At 39.6% G+C, this 26,045-nt stretch overlaps 1 protein-coding gene across 1 annotated transcript; it reads left to right on the top strand.

The window, feature by feature from the left end:
* The first annotated feature begins 261 nt into the window (after nucleotides 1–261).
* LOC116321198 (sodium/potassium/calcium exchanger 1-like) lies at nucleotides 262–25,171 on the top strand. The gene is made up of 8 exons (XM_031740980.2): nucleotides 262–1,284; nucleotides 3,322–3,480; nucleotides 5,718–5,826; nucleotides 16,289–16,431; nucleotides 18,552–18,821; nucleotides 19,378–19,467; nucleotides 22,859–23,025; nucleotides 24,620–25,171. Exons 1-8 carry the CDS (start codon nucleotides 334–336, stop codon nucleotides 24,867–24,869), a joined length of 2,139 nt encoding a protein of 712 aa, XP_031596840.1. The 5' UTR covers nucleotides 262–333; the 3' UTR covers nucleotides 24,870–25,171.
* Nucleotides 25,172–26,045: the final 874 nt, after the last annotated feature.

Below are 26,045 nucleotides of genomic sequence, written 5' to 3'. Positions count from 1 at the left end.
ATCCTCTACCACCCTCAAACACACACATAGATGCACGCCCCCCACCCCCTCACACACACACACACACACACACACACACACACACTTCTCTTTAATATATCTGCAAGTATGCAAGCAGAGAGGACATTATAAATACACACGTGTTCATGATGTGATTTTAAGCTGTAGGTATTTTCTGGTTTTCAGTCCTTCCACAGGTCAAAGCTGAAGATGAAACACACTTGTACATGTGCTTTTTTGTCTGCCGGTGGCTTCTTCATACCACATAAGAGCGCAGGCATGACTAAGGATTAGCAATGCATCTGACATAACTTCCTGTTTGGAGTCGAGACAATGAACGTATACTTGCCTCAGAGGAGGAGACTAAGGTGCAGCCGCATCCTCTTCTTTATCTCAGGTGTCCTGTTGTGTTTCGTCTACACCTTGACTTTGAAGGCCAGGCTGTCACAGCCACTAGCCTCTGCCCAGACGGATGATGGAGCGGAGGTGGGTAGCGATGAACACGTCGAGGTCAGCATTCGGGAGTTGATAGCGTCCAATGAGACTGAGGAAACTAAAGCTACCCTGGTGAAAGTCGTCAACAGGACGGATATTGAACAGTGTATCTATGTAGATCCCCAGCCTCCCAAACCACCTCCAACTCCACCGCCACTGACCACCGCAACTCCACCCTACCCCCCACTCCAGCCACCTCACAGGAAGGGTGACTACCCGGAGGACTTGTTCTCGATAGAGCAGCGTCGACAGGGCTGGGTGGCCCTGCACATTGTAGGGATGGTTTACATGTTTGTCGCCCTGGCCATCGTCTGTGATGAGTTCTTCGTCCCTGCACTGGAAGTCATCACCAACAAGCTGGAGATCTCCGATGATGTGGCTGGGGCCACCTTCATGGCGGCGGGAGGCTCTGCCCCTGAGCTCTTCACCTCCCTGATTGGGGTCTTCATCTCCCACAGTAACGTGGGCATCGGCACCATTGTGGGCTCAGCTGTCTTCAACATTCTCTTTGTGATCGGCATGTGTGCCATCTTCTCTCGGGAGATGCTGCACCTGACCTGGTGGCCTCTGTTCAGGGACGTGAATTTCTACATCCTGGACCTCATCATGCTTATCATCTTCTTCTTGGATAACATGATCCTGTGGTGGGAGAGCATGCTGTTGGTGCTGGGCTACATCAGCTACGTGAGCTTCATGAAATTCAACAGTCAGATCGAGCAGGCGGTCAAGACCCAGCTTAACAAACACATGAGCATCGTTAAGGTGTGGACCACAGAGGAGCCAGAGAAGGTCAGTAAAGGCCCCTTTTTTAAAACAGGTGTTCAATGGCTACAATTTGCACTTTTTTCTGTCTTTCTTTTTAATTTCTTGGTCTGATTGATGAATTGTGTCTTGCCTAGAGGTGAAATCATTCATTTCTGGGCTAAAATAATTAATCAGTTGATTAGTTCATTAACAGATGATAATTACACAGTACATTGGTTGGCAATCATTTTTAATACAGAAAAGGCAGTGTGTGTGTGTGTGTGTGTGTGTGTGTGTGTGTGTGTGTGTGTGTGTGTGTGTGTGTGTGTGCTGCTTGGACTAGCTTACCTGCCATCAGGCTTCCAGGCTTTCGTGGTCACTTGGGTTTTTCGCTCTTTAATTTTAGACAAATGAACACTTGCTGTGACACTTTTATTGCACTTTCGGTCAAATTATATTCAACATGAGCAACTTGAGCATCTTCTTTTGTTCTTCATGGCTTCATGCTCACTGTGAGAAGAGATGGGGGTTGAAAGCATGAAAGAAAGTAACATCCATAAATAACTGCACATTGCTGCAAAGACTCACAATTCTCTGAAATGAAACAAGTTCACTTGAAATTAGGTAAAATAAATAGAAGAAAGAAAAAAAAGATTAGAGATTTGCCTTCAGAGAGGCTTATGGAGTCAGTCACTGTGCAGAGGTACATTGCTACACTGGGTTTGGCTCTTTCATGAGATTTGTTGACATTAGGAGAGAGAATGAAGCGTTAACAGGTGTTAGAGTTATTTTTGCTTCAGCAATAACAGAACAAAAGAATTTCACTCATTTATCAAACATAAAAGGATGGATGCAGCCAAAACAGATGTTTCTCTAAGCAGTTGTTACCAGAGATACTATCTATCCATTTATTTTCAGTATACACAGTATATTTTCTATCCTTTCATCTCCGCACAGTTGGGACTGCCGCCTGCTCGGACACACTGAAAGAGAGACAGTGATTTGTGGTTCTGAGCAGGTGACAGACTGTATTTGTGTAAAATCCTTTGATGGTACTGAACAGAGAGGACTCCAGGTGTCATAGATGGGGCGTCACAGGGTGAAGTGATGCAAGTGTCAGTCTTTCTGTCAAAGCCCTGAAATACCACTATATAGAGACATCATTTCATTTACAATTTAAAAACAAAGAAATAAAAGGTTCATCTCCTGCAGGCTGAACAGCTCTCTGCTCTGCTGCTGCTGCTGGGAGAGACCAGCAAATGTCTGAGGCTGTAATCAACATGCAGAACTGCGTTACAATATCTCAAGTGCCCGTAGCAGGTTCGCCAATTAGCCTGAAGCATGTCTGCAATCAGCATGTGCTTCAGTATTAACACCAAGTGCAGTGAGATGCGTTGCCACATTACTGGGTCAGAATTGCTGAAATTCAAAACCTCTTCACAGATTTCAGTACATGGTGTTCACATTTATATGAACACCATCATTTGTTTTTGTTCTTATCATCAGTAGAACACATTAATATCACCTGTTGCATACAAACACACATATATACATAGATTTGGGAGCTCAGTTTAGGAGCATTCATAGTGGAAGCTGTGTCTCAGTAGGAATAATGCAATTGTTGAAACTGGAGATTTAAAAAGGATCAGCCTCAAGGCTTAAGGGTTGTGACTTACTCTTCTGCTGATGGTGAAAAACTCATGCTGGCTGGACTTTTAACTAGATTAGGGGCTTACTAATGTCTTTTGTAAAGGATTAACCTGGAATTCTTGACCTGTCTCAAGACTACAGTTGGAACCATGTCAATTCATCACTTCACATGTCTACTCCTATGACTGAGTTTAGACTGAGTTTCAGACAATACAATACAATACAATACAATTTTATTTATATAGCACATTTAAAAACCAGAGGTATGCCAAAGTACTTCACAGAACCAATTCAGAGCAATAACAGATACTAATACAGACCAATCAAATAAGTTGCCAAAGCAATCTCCGCTGTTCATATGCTTGAATGTATAAATGTGTAGTAACTCGAACTGCTGTTAACCTGAACTGCTGTTAAACTGCCTCACTATAGGAAAGTGAAGCACCACCGCCTCCACCACCTGCTGCTGCTGCTCCAGCTGCTCCGCCAAAAGTTGAAGAAAAATCCAAACCAGAACCTGTACAACCTCCAAGCAGCCCTCAAAGCAGCAAACTGCTGCCAGACTCACAAGATGACAAGACAAGACTCAAGGTTTGAAAACCAAACTTTTTTGTTGGTTTAGACCATCGACTAAATATGAAGGATTAACAAAGCCCCAGCTCTGAAAAACTAAATACAGTGAAATACTTAAATCTAGTCTTTCTATTGGCCAGTAGAGGGTGAATTCCCCGATTGCAAAAAAGGATGTCCAGTTATATAGACGTCTGGCAAAACAACTCTAATGATAACTTTTTAAAGGACCTCAGTAAGCACTTGACTGTTGAGTTTATGGTTTCAGTCATTATTTTCAGTTCGTACTGAATATAAAATGATGTTCAATTTGTAAATTATGGTTTAAATTACAGTCCAAAAAGATGACAAAACAGACCAGCTTTTCAGTGACCCCATGCTGTGATTAAAAAGTCAATACCACATAAGCATGCAGTGTTCCGAGTGGGGTGATCGTGGCTCAGTTGGGAGTTCGCCTTGTAATCGGAAGGTTGCCGGTTCGAGCCCCGGCTTGGACAGTCTCGGTCGTTGTGTCCTTGGGCAAGACACTTCACCCGTTGCCCCCTACTGGTGGTGGTCAGAGGGCCCGGTGGCGCCAGTGTCCGGCAGCCTCGCCTCTGTCAGTGCGACCCAGGGTGGCTGTGGCTACAATGTAGCTTGCCATCACCAGTGTGTGAATGGGTGGATGACTGGATATGTAAAGCGCTTTGGGGTCCTTAGGGACTATTAAAGCGCTATATAAATACAGGCCATTTACCATTCCTTGGCCACTCCATCACTCTTCAATCTGGCCTGGAAACACTAATATGGTAATGGGACAACTGGGTGATACCACAGTGGCCCTTTAATCTTTTATGTAAAGCATATGTTGTTTGTTGGCTAAATCTCCAGTAAAACTGCAGTGTGACTTCCAAAGCAAAAATTAATCTTTACTTTCAGATGAATTAATGGAGGGATGTATCAGCTCATAATGGAAAAAGATCTTAAAAGATCAGCAGATATTTTATCTACACAAGGAGTGTAAGGCTCTTCCTGTTGTAGTACCATTTAAGTGTTAGATTTACTTTTCAAATCTGTAGGTTTGGTTTATTTTATATGTATATGCATTGTTAGCATACACACTTGTCTGGAAAAAGTTTTAAAACCTCAGGCTTTAGCAAACATAGTGTTAGCTAATACAGCAGTTTAAACTTCCAAAGCCAATATAAAGAATAACAGAGGTGGACAACTCTGATTTAATAGCATAAATGGTACAACTTCAGCTCTTTAACATAATTAATAACCCAGTAAACTAGTTACTTGAATTTACACTAACTGAATTTATCAGACTTACTTGGCCTGGCTTGCTACTATGGTAAGCTAGTTAGCTGGACATGCTAATGTTAGCACCTTGTGTTAAAGCAGAGAAACATGCTGGTTAATCTGTTCCTCACACTTTCGTTGACTCTGTTTTTGGCTATTCAACGTTTAAAACAAAAGTCAGAAGTCATCTGATGAGACAGTTTGTTATTTGATTTTTGGGGGGTAGATATCGAGGTCCATCAGGCACTAGTCCTTCTATCCCTTTTGTTTTTATTGTCCAATTCTTAAAGGTTTTTATCACAATGCAAGATAGTGACATTGGCAAAACAGCCTATAGATATTGTTACCTTTATTATTCTTTTCAGCAAAAAAACTCTAGAGTGAGGTGACAGTGTCAGCCTGTAACATTTGACAATAATTGTTACCCATTTCATGCCAGCCATTTTGGCATGTCAGTTTAGGGTACGCTCAGGTGTCATTAACAGTCCTGTTGTATTTAATGTTTTAAAACCATTCCATTTATGTGCAGTACCAGGACCCTGGTTCCTCTAACTCAGTGGTTCTTAACCTGGGTTCGATCGAACCCTAGGGGTTCGGTGAGTTGGTCTCAGAGGTTCGGCAGAGCCTCCGCCGTGACATGCACAGCTCATAGATATGTAAAAAACATGTCTATGTCTTGAATTTGAAAAAAATCATATTTTATTTTTCACTAAAGAGGGGTTCAGTGAAAGCGCATATGAAACTGGTGGGGTTCGGTACCTCCAACAAGGTTAAGAACCACTGCTCTAACTGGATCATAGCCATAGTTGACGTTATTAATTATACCTGTTTTTCTCCTTGCAATACCTTGTCAAAATGGCTGCTCTAACAAAAGCAAAACACCTTTTTGATTCTCACTGGTCTGCACTGGTTGGTATTATCAAAGGTTGCCTAAGGTTAAATGCTGTAGTTCTGACTACATGCCTGTTCTCCTGTAGGTGCGCCCTGCCCTGCAGCGAGGAGGCAGCTCAGCCTCCCTACACAACACCTCGCTTCGGAGCACCATCTTCCAGCTGATGATCCACACATTGGACCCTCTGGGAGAAGGTAACCAATGTTTTCTTGGGTGATAATATCACGTCTGCAGCAAAATTAGAAATTAAAAATGCACTATTCTCATGAAAAACTGTTTCAACATACATATTTGAGTCAACAACCAAATATGTATGTGTAAATGTCAAAGTTCTAACCTCATTATTTACCTACAATTTGATCCTTAATTTTAAAGGACTTTCTGTGATGAGATATTTTACCATTTTAACATAAGTAAACAAAAACAGCAAGATCTTGGAGACAGCAGGATCTCACTAATGATTACATTCATTATCAGTTCCCTAATAAATTTGTCTGTAATTAGATTTAATATTTTTTCTTACTTCTGTACCTGATGCTGCATCTTCCATTCATGAGTATTCTCAGCAGGAGTAGTTAAAGTAATTAACAAATAGTTAAATCTGCTTACAGCTTCTTTACAGTTTTCTTGACATTTATTAAAGGCCTATAAGCTTCTTATAAATGCTTAGAAGGCTTAAATAAATCATTATCATGCATAAGAAAAAAAAAGGTGTAATTAAAAACAATAAATAAAAAACCAGGTGAAATCCTGTTGATCAATTAAATGTTCCAGCTTATTGCGAAGCTGCCAGTGACTCAGCTGTATCCATCCTGTCCCTTCCTCTGAGTCAGTGTCGCGTGATGAACCGCAATGACCTTCAGTCTGTCCTCGAACTCACCGGTGTGCTATTCCCTCACTCAAAGCACTGAGCCACTGTTGATCCTTAATCAGCTTTTCAATACAGGGTAATAAAAGCTGGATAAGAGCCAGCATGCTAGCAAGCCGAGCTCTTTATTCCTGTGGAAGCAGAGACCGGCTCCTTGCAGCTGGACTGCAGTACGTAACCCTAACCCTAAACACGAGTGATTTCCAGATAAATACACCTGTGATTTTCTGCATACAGTTCATTTATGGAGCAACTGATTTCAGTGCGAGTGTGCTGCAGTGTATTTCTGTGTTTGTGCTGACAGCAGAGGAGAATGCTTTGGTCTGACATAAAGGAATCTGACTTATCTGTTAGGTGTCATTCACTACATCAGAACAATGTGAAGATTACATCTTTCTAATTCAGAAACTTCTGCTGAGTGATATTTAATTGATTTTTTTCATTATTTTGTTAAATTTAAACAATATTAAGGGGAGCGTTCCTGGAGAATTAAAAAGTTAAATTATAATAATTCCACAATCTTAATGCCACACAAAAAGTTACACATCAAAGAAAAAGTTTTTGGATTGTAGGGTTGTAGCTAGAATTTCTTACTTTGCAGGATTTGACTTGAGTTTGTGGCTTCTAATGTTCCTCACGAGGCTGCCTCCTACATTATGGACAATGACTGCAGGGCACCTGATTTAAAGTATTCTTGCTAACAATGTCACCAAATTTGCAGTGACAGAATTGGACAATGTAAGAAAACTTGACAAGTCATGGCAGTTGCATGGTTCAAACTTCAGACCCTTAATTAACCTTTATGCATACCCGATTACAATTATATTAGCAGAAGAGGAAAACCCATGAATGATGTCTTCCATTTTCTTAGCACAGTATAAGTACAGTATAATACTCTATATAATAATGTATATGTGTGTAAAACTGAAATAAAGTAGTGTATTGATTGGCTATTAAGGATTTAATAGAATCAATGTATTTTTAGAATAGTTCAAACTAATAAAAAAATGATACTTACTTTATGAATTACACAAGTAAGTTGTAAAACACACACATTACATTTCCAGGTTTGCAGTCTTGCAAATTTTAGGCAATCTTTATATGGTGTAAAATGAATGTGACTCTAATTCTGACTTCTAAAATCACATTTGCTCACAAGTTGCCAGTTATTTTGAGACCAGCTCAAACTGTTTTTTGATAAGCAGTTATGTGTGACAGCATTTAACCTGAGCCCATTACTACCATGCAGAGATATTATTTTTGTTACTATGAAACATTTACTGCACCATGAACCTGAAAACTGTCAGTCAAATTGAAATGGCCCTGAAGTTACAACCATGTCTGTGGTTTCCATCGTAGAAGCAGTTCTTAGAGGGGCCGTTAAAACCCCTGGTCCCAGAAAAGTCAGGAGAGGTAAGAGTTACAAAAAGTTACCTGGTTTGAAACGTTTCTTGTCTGTCATTTTTTTGTGTATTTGTTTGTGGATCAAACTTCAGATTTCCTGCTTAGTTGTGTTGCTTATCTATGTTTTGACGTCAAATTTTCTGGAACTCATCACAGTCACTCAACATGGCCATGTTAAACTTTTGGTCCTCATCAGTTAGCCTGGCTAATACAAACCTGACAACGAGACAGTTCACCACTGAAGACAATATTGTTTAGAACAACAGTGGGTCTCAAGGGCAGGAATGGATTAGCCACTGAGTTGGAGATGACTCCAGATGACTCCGACATGTCATGTCAGCAGGTCCATCAAACCCAATCTAAGTTAGGCAGATACCACAGGAAACCACAGAGGTCATATCCAGGCTTCAGCAGGTCTCAGCTGTTTTAACCAATACCTATTCACACAGAGAGTATGTGCATACCAAGGAATATGTGGGTGTTTTTGTGTCGCGGTTTGGAGAATGAGCTGATTTTTCACCTTTGATGTCAAAAAGAAAAAAGTAATTAAGGAGTCACTGATAACGTTGTGCTGTGACTGTCTGCCAATCAGAAACATCTTTTAATGGTGATGTTAGAGGTGAGGGGCCAGTACAGAGGAAAGGTAAGATGGAAAACATCATTGTTGTTGTGTTGTTTCTGCACTAGTTGTTCTTGTGGTTGTTGTTGTTGCTGTTGTGTTCAGTCTGGTCTGCTATTACAGAACACATTTTTGACTGCTATGCATGCATTGGATGGTTGCATGTTTGTGTGTCCGTCAGAAAGCTGTGTGAATCGTTGACCTTTTGGCACACTGGCCGTTTGTAAAGAACATGACTACCTGTGGACTAGTGTCATTGGCTGATATTATATATTTGACAATTTGCATATTATTGATCAAGAAACTGACCTCACAGCCCATTGTTGCTGGGTTCAGTCATTATGCAAATGTATTATTTATAAGGTAGGGGAAACCTGCATTCAGCTGAAACTGAAGAAATCACTTGGATGAATGAGGAACCATTTCTCCCACTGAGAAAATTAACACAATCAACTTTTTGGGGTCCAATTAATAAAAATCACATTTATTGGACACTTCAGTGTGTATCAATAAATATGTGGTTTGACAGTCTTAGAACAGTTTCCAGGTTTTTCCAAGGGTAGCTGCATAGGCAAAGACTACCCTGACTAACTTCTGAAGCACACCCAGTCATTTTTGTTCTATAAGGAGGCCTGAAATTTGACAGAAATTGCACAGTACAGAAAGGAGTTTCAAGGGTTACTTTATAGGGTTTCGAAGGGTCAAGAGTTATGAGCGCTGATGTTCCACCAGAGGGCACTCTCCAACTTCCATAACAGTATAAACCCAACAACCAAGTAAACCAAGCCAAGTCACGTGGAATGCAAACAATAAATTACAAACAAACAAAAAAAATGTCCTTAAAGACTGGGAACATTGAAATGGTAAATAATCAGATATCTGTATTGGCCTGAAAAATCTTATAAAAAATCTTATAAAAGCTTGTTTGTGTTAAACAGCTTCAAATGAGTCTTAAGTAAGGTTCACATTTTAGCATAGGTACCAGTAATTGTACCTGTTCTCACTTTTGCACTCACTTTTAACATTGGATCTTTACTCCTAAATGCTGGTCAGTGTGCGTTTATCGGGTCATGTTATTGTTACCCATATGGAAAAGAAATAGGAAAAACTTATAAAAGACTTGCATCAGCTTTAGCTTGCTTCATATAGTGAATCATATAAGGCTTATATGATTTACTCATGAAAGTGGCCACTTTCTCATTACTTTCATATATTGTTTTAGGAAGTATTCAAAACATACAAGTTTCATTTATATAATTCTTCAAGGGATCTTATATCTGTTTTCACTCTTGTATGCTTTTCATACAAGTTTCACACAAGACAGATGCAAACTTTATAAGATTTATATATATCTTTTCCATATGGGTAAAGCTGGTTGTAGAAGAACAGGCTTCACATGAGATTTGTTTGAGCAATGATTCTTTTAACTGCAGCGAAGAACAAAGTAAAGCCTATGAATGTCCCGGTGACAGGCAAACTGCAAAGCGAGTCCCATCACCGCTGCAGTCAAGGTGAGTTGTTTGTGTAATGAAACGCCTTTCCCGAAAGCATACTTCCTGTGGGTGTGTTCCAGTGCCAGCAGTATTTAGTTTGACTAAATGCATAGTTTTGTTACATGATTTCGAAAGATAACCCACATTTCCAACAGCATCTGATTTATATGTTGAAGCACTTGTATTTCTCTGGCCATTTTTACCCACAATCCTCTGTCATAACATTGAGTAATTTTGTATTGTAATGCAACAGTACAGAACACATATCAGTTATTTTTGGCATCTGTCTGAAAGGTACGCTTGTGATGTGTGTTAGCCCAGTTTTGCATAAAGACTGAGATAAAAAAAAAAAAAATCATATTTTAAATCACATGGGATAAAATTTAGTCTCAGTATGATGGTAAACATCAAATATCAAAATATCTCCCTCTATAATCGATATTGTGTTTTTTGGTTTTGTTTTTTATGTATTTTGTACACCATCGTATTGAAAATGACTTTAAATATGTTTTGGCGTTAGGCTCAGTTTACTTTTCCCATTTTTTGTGCTATTAGCTCAAACGGGTGAAAGAATGGATCATCTAAAGAGCTTACAGAATATGAGCCTGGTGTTTTAATAGGGTACCTCCACAGCAAAAACTGTCTTTGTGAAATTTCTTCCCTCCTCGATATTCCATGATCAGCTGTAAGCAATACTATCTGCTTGTCAAGTGATAAAGTATTGACCCTGCTTCCAGGTCTTTAGATGGAAACCAGCAAGCTAACTTACTGCTAACTTCTGAGTCAATTAAACCTCATAAATCATCTTTTTCAGGGATGCCGTGATGTTAAACTTTATTGTAACAGCTGGGATAGCAGTGACACTGATAATTTTTATTGAAGATAAATTCTCATTGTTGCCACAGTGTTTGTTAGGGAACCGAAGAAGAGTTTGAACCTGGAAATAGATGATGTAAAGTTACAGAGCGGGGTCATCAAGTGCATGTGTAAAAGTCACAAACACTCTGCTCATTCACTAACTTCAGAATTCCAATTAACATCAGCACAAACACTGTGCTCTGGGAGCTTCATGGCTTTGGTTACTTTAGCTGAGCAGCTCCTGTAGGAGGAGCTGTTCATGAGACAAAGAAATTGGAATAAATTTATTCTCATCTTCTAATTTAAAAAGTTAATATCAGGCTGCATAAAAGGATCCATAATAAATGTTTAATTTGTAATTAATTGTGTGAATATTCAGATGAAGAAAGTTATTATTTTAATAGTTACTGTTGATTAATATTGTAGTGACTTGTGCTTTGACATTTATTGTGATATTGCGAGTAATGTTGGTCAAGTTACTTGAAAAAAGTAATCAGTAACTAATTACTGATTACTTCCCCCAAAAAGTAATCCCGTTACTTTACTGATTACTTATTTTCAAAAGTAATTAATTACTTAGTTACTTAGTTACTTTTTAAAAACACAATTTACAACCTGAATAGGTGATAAAGCGATAGATCTTTCAGCCCAATTCTACTTTTTCTGCTTAATCCATCATACAAAATGTAATCAAATGGAAAAGTCTCTTTTTAAAACTTGTTTTATTAGTTTTAATCTTTTAACTTTATGCATCAAGCAAAAATTAAATTATATGCAACATTCTCTGACTGGAAGATATTTGTTTAACATTTAAACCTATTTTCTGCACATTCCAGCACATAAAATAAAATATTTTTTTTGTGTTTACACTCACTGTTTCAAATAGATGCAAGTAAAACACAGCAGAAAATAAATAAAGTCAAAGACTAGTTGCTCTATTTTCACCTGTAAAGCAGGACTGGGGTAGGCGGAGGTTTACCCTGGTGCAGGTGTGCCGCAGCGGTCAGTTGAAGACTCCGCGAGTTTCTCTGTCAATTTCCCATTACAGTCATAGCGCACTCGGTGCTTGCTTGGAAGTTTAGGGGGGTTTTTTTCGCTGTAAAAAGAAGTTTTCTTCCCACGCACAATGGACACTAATGTTTTTGTCACTTTTTATGGAATCAAACTCAAAATAAGGTCAGTACTTCCACGCTTTAAACGCTGCATGCTCATACTCTCTCCCGCACTCGATATATTATCAGAGGTGGGTCGAGTATCCAAAAATTGTACTCAAGTAAGAGTATCATTACTTTAAAAAATTATTACTCAAGTAAAAGTAAAAAGTAGTCGTCAAAAAAGTTACTCGAGTAAGAGTAAAAAAGTACTTGGTGAAAAGGCTACTCAAGTACTGAGTAAATAGCGAGTAACTGTTTGAAATGTTCGATTTATTTTATAAATAAATGCTATCAGACAATCAAAAATAAATAAATATACAAATGTTAGTATTTTCAAAATGAATATGTAAAAAGATCCACAAAATAAGGCACAACAATTCTAATTTCAAGATTTCAGTTTTTCACAACGTAAAGCTTTTTCAAGCAAAACCCACAGTAAATATATTGGCATTTACAGCAGCCTCAGAGTAAACATTAGAACGAGGCAGCTTCAACATAACAGACTACAGCTGATGCGCCAGAATGTCATACTGGGGCTGGTTCTTTTAAATACAAGGAGGGATTAAGTAAATCAGAAACAAATGACACAGAGATGCAACAGGTATAATCAGGAAAAGTTTATTCCCAAGGCGGACAGCAGGAACAAAACAAAAAAAACAAAAAACATCTGTGCTAAAATTCCACACGAATAGACATTCTAACAAAACTTATTTTGTATACTAAAATACCCTGAAGTATAGACAGTGGATTAACACAATGTAATATATAAAAATGTAAAAACTACATTCACAAATAAACACTGAAATCAGAGTAAAACTAATTATAAAAGACAAATACAAATTTCCACTCTGTGGATGTACATATGTGTATGGCTCACTTTACCATAAATTGTTTCTTCAATCAGTGAAATGGGAACAGGAGTCCTGCATGACTAAAAAGTCTCTCACAGGCTGCAGATGCAGGAAGAACTGTATTGACTTTGACCGACAGCTTCTTGATCTGAGGAAAGCCGTGCAATAGCTCCACACCTCCAGTGAATGGACACGAAAGGTACCTCTCTAGTTCCTCTGCTACTGGCTTTCCTGACCCCATGGATCCATCATCTTCGTCGAATAGGCCGCTGTTTGTGCTGACCTCACCCAGCTCTGGGTCTAGGTGATGTCTGATGAAGTGGAGACCTGTGGAAAGATGTAAAGTTTTCAAAAGAATTAGGTCTGGTCATTATAGTGCTGTATACACTGCCAAGCTGCAGATGTTTGTTTGGAGGAAGCCTCCAAAAGATGGCCATACACTGTGCGATTTTTGGCCCATTTTGAGACTATTTTTCAGTCGCGCAACCGTTTTGGGGATCGGCCGTGTTTTGCCTTAATCATGTGTGCATCGTGTAGTATACATGGGGTAACGATAAGCAGTTAACACCTCACGACCAGCTCCCAATCATCAATTGTATGGTCGCATGATAATCAAACCAGTTTGAAATCCTGTCGCCTCTCACACTGCGCAGCACAAACACAGAAATGAAAGAAAAGGTGGAGCGGCACGGCAGCGCAGCGTGTGATCCGGACACAAGAGATGGAGGCACAACTTGGAGGATGAGGCTCATCCGAGTACGCAAGCATAGAGCTGCCACCCAGGCAAAAGAAAAATAGAGCTATATCACGTTATAACGTAAACAGTATATTGTTCTAACAACATACCTTTCACGTTTGAACAATATTTATATTCTACGAACGTCATAATTATGTATATTGTAATAACGTGATATTATATTGTTCAAACGTGAAAAGTATATTGTTAGAACAATAAACCTTTTACGTTATAACGTGACATAGCTCTATTTTTCTTTTGCCCCGGTGGCAGCTCTACGCTTCCGTATCCAAGGCTTTTCAGTGTGGCCTCACAAAATTATCACGACTACAACAACCATGAAAAGAGTTGGATGGACATTGCTGCTCAATCACAGCTGCCTGGTCAATGTTTTTCATTAGTAATTTAGCAAAGTTGATGGTGTGTGTGTCTGTGTGAGTGAAAGACAGAGAGGTAGAGCGAGGGAACTGATTTTGTATGATAAGCTTCATGTTATGGACGCACAGTTTGAGCACTCAGGTCGCATCAGAGCATCAGGTCGATGTGAGACCCTGCATCGTGACCTATGAACTTCTAACCCCTGCGATTTAATTGTACAGTATGAGCAGGAGTGGAATAACGTGACTGAAAAAAACTCGCACAGTGTTTGCCCAGCTTAATGCAGACTGTTTAAACTAAACAAGCTGCTGTTTCACATAATAAACCCTGTCAGCCGCAGTATTGCCTTCTGTTTAACAGTTAAAGCAGTAGAGACGAGCTGTTAGCATGTTCGTGGAACTCCAGCGTCATTAACCAGGCTAGCTGTTAGCTTATAGCTCACGCTAGCTAACCAGCGAGCAGTTAAAAGGACAGCTGAAGCTGCACAAAACACCCACAAACTTATCTCACTACAACGTAGCGCCGGAAATATGACTCGCAGCTCGACACAGCTGCTGTAACATAAGACTGACATCCAGCTAACCACAGCTAAAAAGATATTTAGAGAAAACTTACCGTTTCATCAGGTTACACGAGCTGATTTAACGCTGAAAAGTTGGTTTGTTTTGGCTCTCATTGAAGACACCGACACTGCAGACATAGCTGTTCTTTTGTGCTGGTTTTAAGGGAAACATTCTTTGTATGTGAGGCCAAAGGTGTTCATCCTCTTCAGCTCTAGCGTAGACTCTACCATCATGTTTCTTCTTTCCGTGTGTCGCCACTTTGAAATGCTTGGGCCGCTCCGCCCGCCACGGGTTCAAACTGGTCATGTGACTGTATGGCCATGTCTCATTGGTAAAAAAGTTACCGGAAACTCCACTGACGGCATGTTATCTAATGTGTTAAACTAATTGTTTTTTTTAAAGTAACGAGTCGAATTTTGCAAATGTAGCGGAGTAAAAGTACCGCTTCTTCTTCATAAATGTACTCAAGTAAAAGTAAAAAGTATCGTGCAAAAAAGGTACTTAAAAAGTAAATTTTTTTCAAAAACTTACTCAAGTAAATGTAACGGAGTAAATGTAGCTCGTTACTACCCACCTCTGTATATTATCCATTGTTGATCTGCAGACAGCTGTTGTAACGAACGTCGCACTCGCTTACGTCACTGTCATGAGACATTCTTGCAAAAAACTCACGGTTTTAGTAACGCAGTAACGCAGCGTTCCTGCGGGAAAGTAACGGTAAACTAATTACCGTTTTTGCAATGGTAATCCCTTACATTACTCGTTACTTGAAAAAAGTAATTGGATTTGCCCATCTCTGTTTGCGAGTGCACATATGCACATGGTCTTCTATCAGTATTCAGAGACAGTTTTGGGGTTGAAGGAGGTTGCTCTCCAGAGTCAGTTCATGTGTTTGTGCGTCATAGTGTGGAGTAAGGAGTTGCTTGACAGTCTGAGGTGCACAGCAAAGTGGGGCTGTGAGGAACCTGGAGAGGCCTCAAGAAGACCGAATCAATGAGCCCTGAGGATTAACATGTAGATGAGTGTGCATGTGACTCTCTTCCCCGCCTTAGTAGAGCATGTTTATTGCCAGACACTCCAATCACTCCCACTGCCACTTCATACTGGCCTCTAGAGCAGAATAATTTGTCAGTGTAACAATAAATTTGTGATTTATCTTCGCTAAGTGTGAAATTAGCACCAGTTCTTTAATATTTAGATACGTTTAAAAATAAGTGTGAGCGGAAGTTTTCCAAATTCTTTATTAGAGCAAACTTGCTTGGATATTCAAATTCACCTGAATTTTTATCACATAACTGCAAAGTACTTTAGCTGATATAAGGTGAGGAGTCATCAGTCTGAAGTGATGGATTTTACATGGTGCCCATAACACAAACCAGCAGGGTTATTACATCATCCAAAAGTGACTCTGTTCAGTTGTGTTCAGTTAGATATGGAGAAACACTGCTGCACGCAAAGAACAAACTAAAAGACATCTTTGCCCTGTCAAAATAAAATCCAAAGGAAAAGTCAGAGTGGCAGGTAGGCAAAGAAGACAGTGAAAAGGTAAAAGTAAAAGTATAAAGTCACTAAACATTTAAGTGAGGTTGTTGTGTCCTGTTTGTAAAAAGCTGCAGTGAAAGTGTTTTCTCTAAATTGATTACAGGATATTTAAAATCTGGAGTGTTTGAAAAGCTGGTTAAAATTCATATTTTTATCCATATTACTCCGTGTGGTTTTCCTCTGTTTTAAGATCCAGATCAAAAGCCAAAGTCTGAGCAACCAGCTGCTGCTGCTGCACCAGAGGGAGCAGCTACTGCTGAGCCATCCACCTCACAGCCTCCAAAGGCAGAAGAGACAACTCAGGAAACATCTGACCGGCCGGACGAATCGAAGGTACGGGATGATTTCAGCTCACTGTGCAGTTTGCCACAGAAGTGAGGAAAGTGGAGATTTTAACAACTTTGATCCTATAGTTTTAAAAGTCGTGATAATACACGTCCCATGCATCTTAATATGAACACACGTGTTTCTTTAGCTGTTATCATGTTGCCAAAAGAAACTAGTTAAGTTGTCACGGAAACTAATGAAGACCTAGCAGCATCTGTATCCTCCATGTTTGGAATTGTGAAGCACTGGAATGCAGTCAGATGTTAATTACAATGTGAAGCCTGGGAAATAACAGGCGTGATGAGCATGTGAAGATGGCATTACTGTCTCCCTAGATTTGAATAGATTAGCTTCAAATTCATATTTCTGCTTCTTTATCTTTTCAACAGCCCTGAAGATAGAAAGCTATGACTTTAACTATGTTTCTTACATGATTTTGAATCTTCAGATTTTAAATTGGCCTCTAATTATTCCTGGCATAATGTATTTTGAAAATGCACCCAAGGAATATACTTAAATACGTGGTGTATTAGTAAAATTGAAGGAAAGATGTTAAGAGCGTTGGCTTCAATCTGCACATTTTCAAACTAATTTAAGAGGTTTTGGTCCGCTTCATATTTGCTTTCTGGTATGTGTTCTTCTTTACTAACATATTACATTTTATTTATGTGGTACAGTTCAAAATAAAGCTTGAAAATAACAAGAATGTATAATCTTTAACAAACACATCAATTGAGAAATGAAGGTAACTGTTAACACCCACACAAGTTGCTTTCTGTCAGTTTAGTGTCACCTCAGTTTTCTGGCATACTGACCTCAGATCACACTTTGCACAAAGGCCTGTTAATATGAGCTGCCAGCACTTTTTGAAAACCACATTTCCAAAGCCAGAAGCTGTGAACAAGGCCGTGAGGACGCTGGATAACATGCGGCATTGAAGAATGATGGAGGGCCTAACACAAGCACACAAGCTTATACTTTTTGTTAATTTATTGTTCATGTATGCATAAAAAAATAAAAAAGGAATGGCAGTAATGTTGCAGAATATTAACAAAGTATTATAGTAAGATATTAACAAATAACAAAGTAAGATATACTTAATCTATCCTAAAAGTTGGGAAATTACTGTGTTATAAGCAAATTAACACGAAAAAGAACCTCGCTCAGTGAAGTAAATACAATATCACAAAGCAAAATAGCTCACAAAGGTAAAAAGAAAAGACAAAATAAAAATAGAGCTAATTAAAATAGAAAGAAGAAAAAAGTGAAGAGCTAAGATAATAAGGGGGGCTTAATAAGTAAAGCTCTGACAATATAGGGATATTTCAAATCCACAATTCAGGCCACAGAAATGTTCCTTCTCTGTAACATGTCCAGGATTATGCTGCTGTAACTGGTGCAGTCCCTTCACATTTCTTGTTACCACTCAGAGTAACGTCTCTGTCGCCCAAAAGTCCTGAAACCATGTACGGTCACAGTGGGGTCTGGAAAATGTGAGTGTGTCAATATCTTGCTGCAGCACTCCAGTATACACATCAAACTACACTAACTTTGAGCTCACATTTACCATGATGATCACTGGAAGAGCTCCAGAGCTGAAACCCTGTCTTATCCTCCAGGACTGTTGTGCTCAGGAGATAGATCTGTCAGCACCATCAGCTGGTGAAGGGTCTCCATTGCTCAGTCTCATTACAAAATAAACCAGTAGTAGACTGGTAGTAGAAGTAGACTCATCCAAGACTGGACGTTTCAAGACTTGCAAAACAAAAAGTCACAAGTTCATACACATAAATAACAGTGAGCAGTGGAAATCTACTTCATTGGGTAATAAAGTCCTCAAATAAAAAAAAACAGCTAATTTGTGAAACGTAACTAAAAATTTTCTCAGGTAAAATCATCAATTCACCAAGACCTAAAAGAATAAAGTAAATTAGCTCATCTAGCCTTACCATCCTTAATGAAAAGGTATCTAATACAATGCAGTCCCAACCAAGGCTTTAGGTATTCAAACCAGCCTTGAAATATTAAATACTAAATAATAAACCTAATGCATCTTTTATGTGGTTCCCGCTTCATTGTGTGCAGTGAGTCAGGTGGTTTGACTCACTCTGTTCCTTCTCCTGCAGGCAGCAGCAGCATCAGCGGGTGGATCAGGGGGCTCTGAGGGCAGTGCTGAGGATGAGAGTGGTGATGAAGAAAGCAGCGATTCGAGCGAGAGTGAAGATGATGGCGACAATGAAGACAAGGAGGAAGAAGAAAAGGAGGAAGAAGAGGAGGAGGAGAACCAACCATTGTCTTTAGAGTGGCCTGAAAACAGGCGCAAGCAGGCGACTTATCTGTTCCTGCTGCCCATCGTGTTCCCGCTGTGGCTCACCCTGCCTGATGTCCGCAACCTGGTGAACAGCCGTCATCATCATTATCATTATGACCTATGACCTAAAAGCTTTACATACTAAAATGATGTATTTTATTATGGGATTGGAAAAGAATTGGCTGAAAACTTGGCTTCTGTAAGCTGTACAAACTTGATATTTTAAGACATATTTATGCAATATGTGATTTTGACCTTGGGCACTAACAATAATGGTCAAGGTGAAATGCTTAGCTAACCTACAGGTAATATAAAGTTTTTACTGATTTTCACATTTGGTGTGACTTTGATCTGATTTTCACCAAAATTAAATCAGCTTGAGATGTTTTTGGTATCTACCGACACACAAAACTTGAAAATATCTAGAAAACTGTGAATGCTAACAGACAGACAGAACCGATTGCAGTGAGTGAATTGCATGGATCAAATGCTATCATTTACAATCGAATCAAAAAATTATCATAAATAATCAAAAAATTGGATTAATTTTTTCTTTTTTGGAGTTTCAGGATCTAAGTTTCTGTTCCCAGGTGTCATAATGCTTTTGAACATGTAATGTGAATAGCTCTGGTGCTTTTCAGGCATCCAGGAGATACTTTGCCATCACCTTCATAGGCTCCATCATCTGGATTGGTGCTTTCTCCTACCTGATGGTGTGGTGGGCTCATCAGGTTGGTGGAGTCTTAACACATGTCATATTGGTCTTTTATTCACACCGATTAGGACCCTGGCAGACTATTTTCCTACATCTCTCAGATCAGGTGGCCCTGAGTGATGTGAATGATACTTTCAGGTGATGCTTCTGCAGTCCGGTTAGTTTAACATAAAGACAGTGAGAGCATAACATAGAGACAGTGAGGCTGTCCTAGTTTTATAGAAAGTTTTGTCTTTTATTTGTCTCGTTTTACTTTGTGCAAGAAAAAAAGTAATTTTGCCCAATTTCTCCTTAAAGGTCATCTCATTGTGCTTGCACCACAGTTGAGGTCTGTGCTACTAAAGTTTTCGCTCTTCAGGACATTATAGTGGAATTTACAGCCTAATCCTCAGGCATGAATGCACAGTGCACAACCCATAGATTTTTAAAAATTGGTTTAAATTGGGAGATTATGGGCTCTTCCATAATGTTTGTTCTCTGGGTCCTGGCCTCTTGAAATGGCAGCCTCAGAATAAAATTGGACAAAATTAGGCTTCCAAGGAGTGTTTTTGTTTTTTTAAAGCAGCATTACTACAAGAGGTCCAGAGGTGCACAGAAAGACAACCTTGGAGAGAGACTCCTCTCCCAGTGTACTTCAGACCCAGCCGCACACTGAGACAAAATCTGGTTCATCCCAAAGCAGGGGCGGATCTAGAGAAATTTTCTTAGGGTGGCATGAGGGTGGCAAAGAAATCAAATGGGGTGGCAAAATCAAAGCCTTTTTTTCAAGCACATATGCAGGTGGTTACATATGGTTAAAATGATTCAAATGCAGTAAGTATACACGTTTTTCATATATATATAGTCTATAACTTAATTATTGTCTGTAGCCCACATAATTACAGTTTTGATTTTATGTACTGTATAGCCTGTATAATAAATAAATATGTAGCACAATAAGTATAAAATCCAGAAAACTACACAACATGGGGCGGTTCACTGTTTTTTGTTAGAAAACAATCACATTGTTACAGCTTAAATTACACAAAATGTCAGAAATCTGCACTGTTCATGAACAAAAATATAAACCTAATTTTTCATGATTTGTTGGATTAATCCACTGAGGTCTGAAATACAACCGGCCATTTTTGACTCCTTTTGAGTTTACGTTTGTATTTCCCCGTCAAATTGTTTCATTTTATTTTTCCCCCTTGCCTTGTTTGGTATCGTTCTTTTCTGAATTTAGTTGTTTTTTTCACTGACATACTGCATTAGTATTACTGATCTGAAATCACACAAAGAACTTACAAGCCTAGTAGTATTTTTTTTACTGTAAAAAAAACCACAGACATGTTGAGTAAATTTTTATAACTTGAAATGCAAATATAAATTGTACATTTTGTAAACATATACAACTTTTTATCTAAAAATGCAGCCAATACACCTGCCGTTTTTTTCATCTTGTACAACCATTTAAAAATACTACTAAAACTAAAATGAGAGAACGCTCAGGTTTCGCAATAAGATGCCCCACAAATGATGTGTGCCAGTAAAAAAAAGTTTTTCCACCAAAAGACAGAGGAGAACATCACAGGGATAAACCTGCAGGCCTGACAACAGGAGGTGTATCACTCCGCTGGTTTTCTACTTAGTGACAGTGTTTACATTGCAAATGTGCCTTTGTGACATTTATTAGTGCCCTCACTGACACACAAAACAAAACAACGACTACACAACAGAACAATTACACAAGACAACGCAACACACTAACTATACACTCCACACTAAACATCACAAATCTCCCACATCTAAAAACTCTCTCTCTCTCTCTCACTCGCTCGCTCTGTCTTGTTGCCGTTACCGTCACTCCCAAAACTTTTCTCTCTTCCTAAACAACCAAATCCCACTTTTTTTTTTAAATTGGTCGACATGGTACATTTTTCCACCGATAGGAAAGAGGTGGCTTTTTTTTCTTTCTTTACTGTTTTCGCGCTGTCCTTAGAAAACGCTTAAAACACACACACACAAACGTGACGACGGTATTTAGAAAAAAAGCATGGCTTATATATATTATCATAAATCTGGATTTACTGGCCTGTAATTAAAATTTAAAAACTTTGAAGTCCGAACTTTCAATATGGGCTGAAATAGACACTCAGTGTGGCTGCAGCTTGTTGCTCTGTCAGCTTAAATCAATCATGTGATTTGGAGATGCAGCGTGTCCGTGGACCACGGAGGGTTAATAACACTCACCTTCCTTCCATTTCCAGAGTGTAACAACCGACCACCTGTGTAAAATCCGAAATTCCCATGGTGTTGTTCAAAATGTGCTCTGGCACAATCATAAACATCGCTTGTTACTGAAAACAAGAAAAAAGCCGGTCCGTGCTATGGGCTGAACCATTTGTTAATGGTGGAGGGGGGGAACACTATGCAATATATTCAGTTTTGGCATTTATATTCACCGTTGACTGTAACTACGCTCAAACTGTTAATGCTATCCTATTTTAATAAACAACACTGTCATATGCAAAACTGGGGTGGCACTTGCCACCCCATGCCACCTCTCTAGATCCGCCCCTGTCCCAAAGACAAACTCCCAAACACAAACTTAACAGCGTAGTGTATGCTGTACAGAGGAATGGTCAGACCTCTACATTGGAGAGACCAAACAACCACTTCATACACGCATGGCACAACATAGAAGAGCCACCTCCACGGGACAAGACTCAGCGGTTCATCTCCATCTAAATGACAAGGGTCACTCTTTCGTGGATGCCAATCTTTACATTTTGGACAGAGAAGACAGATGGTTTGAAAGAGGGGTGAAAGAAGCTATTTATGTCCACTGTGAACGATGATCTTTGAACAGAGGCGATGGTTTACGACACCAACTATCTGCCATCTATAATCCAGTTTTGAGATCCCTTCCCAGACGCCTTAATGCCCACTCACATCCTGGGCCATTTGACCTCAGTAAATTACATGATGGGGTGGGGCTAGGTTTCACAATGGATTCACCTGAAAACTTGGCTGATTGTGGCCTACACTCGTTTTTACACCTTGGCTCATGTGATTAGGTAGAGAATCAATAGAGGGTCCATGACCCTCTTGGGGAGACTCCCATAGGGCTTAAAATCGGGGACTCTCCACCAATTGCTCTTAGAACTGAAAAAGCTTCTCAGATGAGAGGAGAGAGACTATTTAGGTTTTTCTGTAGTCTTATTTAGTCTTTGTTGGGGAAAAATAAACGAAGAAAAAAAAAGAATAATGTAGAGCAATGTTAACTAGTTAATTAGGCACTGATTTGGGCACACAGTTAACAATTTTGGTCCCACTTTGTGGGACATGGGTAGTTTTACCAACCAACCACAGCCAGGTTGGGGATACTCGTTCTGACACTTGCTTTTATCTTTTACTGTTTGCAGGTGGGTGAGACTGTGGGCATCTCAGAGGAGATCATGGGACTGACCATCTTAGCAGCTGGGACATCAATCCCTGACCTGATCACCAGTGTGATTGTGGCCCGGAAGGGTTTGGGTGACATGGCAGTGTCCAGCTCAGTGGGGAGTAACATCTTTGACATCACTGTAGGGTGAGTCACTCTTAATTCCATTCAGTTTTATTTACATAGCGCCAAATCACAACAATCACCTAAGGTGCTTTATATTGTAAGGTATAGACCAGGGGTCTGCAACCTTTTACACCCAAAGCCATTTGGACCCGGTTTCCACGCAAAAGAAAACACTGGGAGCCGCAAATACTTTTTGACATCTAAAATGAAGATAACACTGTATATATTGTTTTTTATCTTTATGCTTTGTGTGAACAACTAAGGTGTGCTGCTTATGAAATCCATGAAGTGCTACAGAGAAAATTAAATTATATTTATGTAATCAACACATTTTGAACTCTTAAAGAAATATAACAAAAGGAAAGACACCCAGCTGAACTAAAATGATCCATGTAGCAAACAAGAACTGTTGTCAGCCGCCTCCCTTATATCGCCTTTGGGCTGTTGGAGCCTTGACCTGACTCTTAAAAAATAATTGGAAAAAAGCACTATGCTGCTGAAAAATTAAAAATAGATATTTGCAAAATTCTGCCTAAATATGTATTTTACCTGGTTAATGCGTGCGGAGGGGCGTGGTTTGCAGCGCCGCTGCAGGGGAGGCGGACGCACCTGAGCGACACCCGCAATCACGCCTCGCTGCCTTAAAGTCTGCGCTATCTGTGCTGTTGTGTTGTTGGTGGTGTATGTCGAGCTGTGAGCTGAAAAGCTACAGCCGGCTGTATGCGCATACAACAACCGTGTGAAAAGTGCTCAATAAAGAGATGCTCAAAAGCATGCTCATGGAAACATCGTCGGGTCTACCGTGATTTGTTTACAATGGGACTTCTGCTCCTGAACCTCTGCACACAGAGTCCGCAAATCGGGGCTATACAAAGTCAGTTTACGCAGGACTGTAAGCTGTCATCTGTCAGGCGTGAACGGTGTTTGTCTTTAATATAGTTCACGGTGGAGAACAGCTGCTGACATAATGTGGATCCGAAGATCCATAATTGGCCTACCTGGGGTTGAAAGTCTCGATAAATGCACGGCGTTTGGTGGTACACCGCTTCCGCGAGTGTGACTCTTATTTTGAGCGATGAAAAATAATAGAATATAATTTTATTTTTATATTTCAATATCACAATAATCTTCCAATTTAGAACTACAAGTTAAAAAGAACTAACATAAATAAAATACACTTCAGCTAAATACTTCTAATTTATTTGCCCAAACCAAGCGGAGCCGCACTTTAAGGACTAAAGAGCCGCATGCGGCTCCGGAGCCGCAGGTTGCCGACCCCTGGTATAGACCCTACGATAATATGGAGAAAGCCCCCAGAATCCACTGTGTCTAGAATAAAGAATGAATTTATCCACCATTGTACCTGTACATCAGTCAACAATTGCATCATCATTGTAAACAAATAAGCCAATATTGTAATCACTGTCAAAAAGTTACAAGAGGCTATGCTAAAATAGACCAAAATATATTTTCTTAGAAAAACATAATAGGAAGATCAAAAAGTATAGGACCCTAAATAGATCCCTGAGGAACACCTGAGGTAACTGTAAGAGACGGGGTACGAAGGTGTGATGGTAAATAGCTTGATTTCTGCTTCTGTTCTGTTTGGTTTTAGTCTGCCGATTCCATGGTTGATGTACACCCTGCTCCACAATGGTGAGCCAGTTATGGTCAGCTCCAATGGCCTGTTCTGCGCCATTGTGCTGCTCTTCTTGATGCTCCTCTTTGTCATTATCTCCATCGCCGCCTGTCGGTGGAAGATGAGCCGAAAGTTGGGCCTCACCATGTTCGTACTGTACTTTGTGTTCCTTGTCCTGAGTGTTCTGCTGGAGGATCGTGTCCTCATCTGCCCTGTTTCCATCTGAGGGAAACAGCACCGTCACACAAGACTTGGTACATCCACACACGAATTATACTGTAATATAGGATCTGTTAGAGAAAAGAACTGAGCCTAATGTTAAAAGGCTGATCAGGCACACACTAGATGCTAATTAAAGGAAAATTCTACGCTTAACATGGTTTTACATATTTAATCTGACATTTAATGACATTTAATCAACATTTTCCAGCAGCTCCAGTCTCATAGTAAAGTATTATCCTCCACCTTTTTAACTGAGTGTCTGAGCTGTGTGAAATATATTCACCATATAGTGCAAAGAGATGTACACTCAATGAAATAAGGGCTAGGATGTTACTGTCTTTGGTATGAAATACAATGAGATACAATGAGAGATGCCCTCTGGTGGCAGGAACAAAGACTGCCACAAGGCTCCTACTGCTTTAGTATGAGTGGATGCCGATTGGAAAATGTGAAGCTTAAATCATGGCTTTTAAGTTTGGAGGATGTCTTTGGTATTGGACATGTGTGGCTCGCAGGATTTGATCTTTGTGCACATGTTCAGCCGATGATCAGCAATCTGACTTTACTGCCCACAAAGAAGTGATTATTTCTTACATATTGTTTAATAGTTGGCAATGGGAGTCCACTGGTAGTGCACTGAAGCCTGACTACTGAGTGTCCATATTTCCAACATTTCCAGCAGTTTTTTAATGAAAAACGGGAAAACGATCAGACTTAACCACTTAGTCTGCATGCGCATGATTAGAAAGCTAAGTGGTCACAACTATTTTTCTTTGTGGTTTAAAAGAAACTATCATTGCAACTATCATTTTCAGAGTTCATTACTAGCCATACTGTGCAACATGGATTTAATAAACTTAAGACACACATTTGATTAGTGTAGATTGTACACTGGATGATGTTACCTGCCGAATCTTGGCCAAGATGAATGGCAGGTATTTCTCATCTTTGTGTTTCCATACTAGATCCTCATTTGTGCGGTCACAATATCAGCTCAGAGAAATTATCTTTAGTTTTTCTCAAGTACTGGTGTCAGCACATCATTTCATGTTGCACTCCTACCAATAGTAGGTGATAAAGGTTATAACAGCAGTGGTGAGATGGCTGTCTTTGGTTTCAAAACCATTACAACAGCCAACTTTGAACCTCTTTCACAGTGGGCTATAGAATCACCAGTTTG

The sequence above is a fragment of the Oreochromis aureus genome, linkage group 1 (genome assembly GCF_013358895.1).
Source record: "Oreochromis aureus strain Israel breed Guangdong linkage group 1, ZZ_aureus, whole genome shotgun sequence".
Lineage (NCBI taxonomy): Eukaryota > Metazoa > Chordata > Actinopteri > Cichliformes > Cichlidae > Oreochromis > Oreochromis aureus.
The sequence above is the reverse complement of the archived record's forward strand: the minus strand, read 5'-3'. Positions and strand labels throughout refer to the sequence as shown.

Coding starts and splice junctions, on each gene's coding strand:
- LOC116321198 (XM_031740980.2), top strand. CDS start 334: ATGAACGTATACTTGCCTCAGAGGAGGAGACTAAGGTGCAGCCGCATC. Junction 16,432..18,551: donor ACCGGCCGGACGAATCGAAG/GTACGGGATGAT, acceptor CTTCTCCTGCAG/GCAGCAGCAGCATCAGCGGG. Junction 23,026..24,619: donor ATCTTTGACATCACTGTAGG/GTGAGTCACTCT, acceptor GTTTGGTTTTAG/TCTGCCGATTCCATGGTTGA.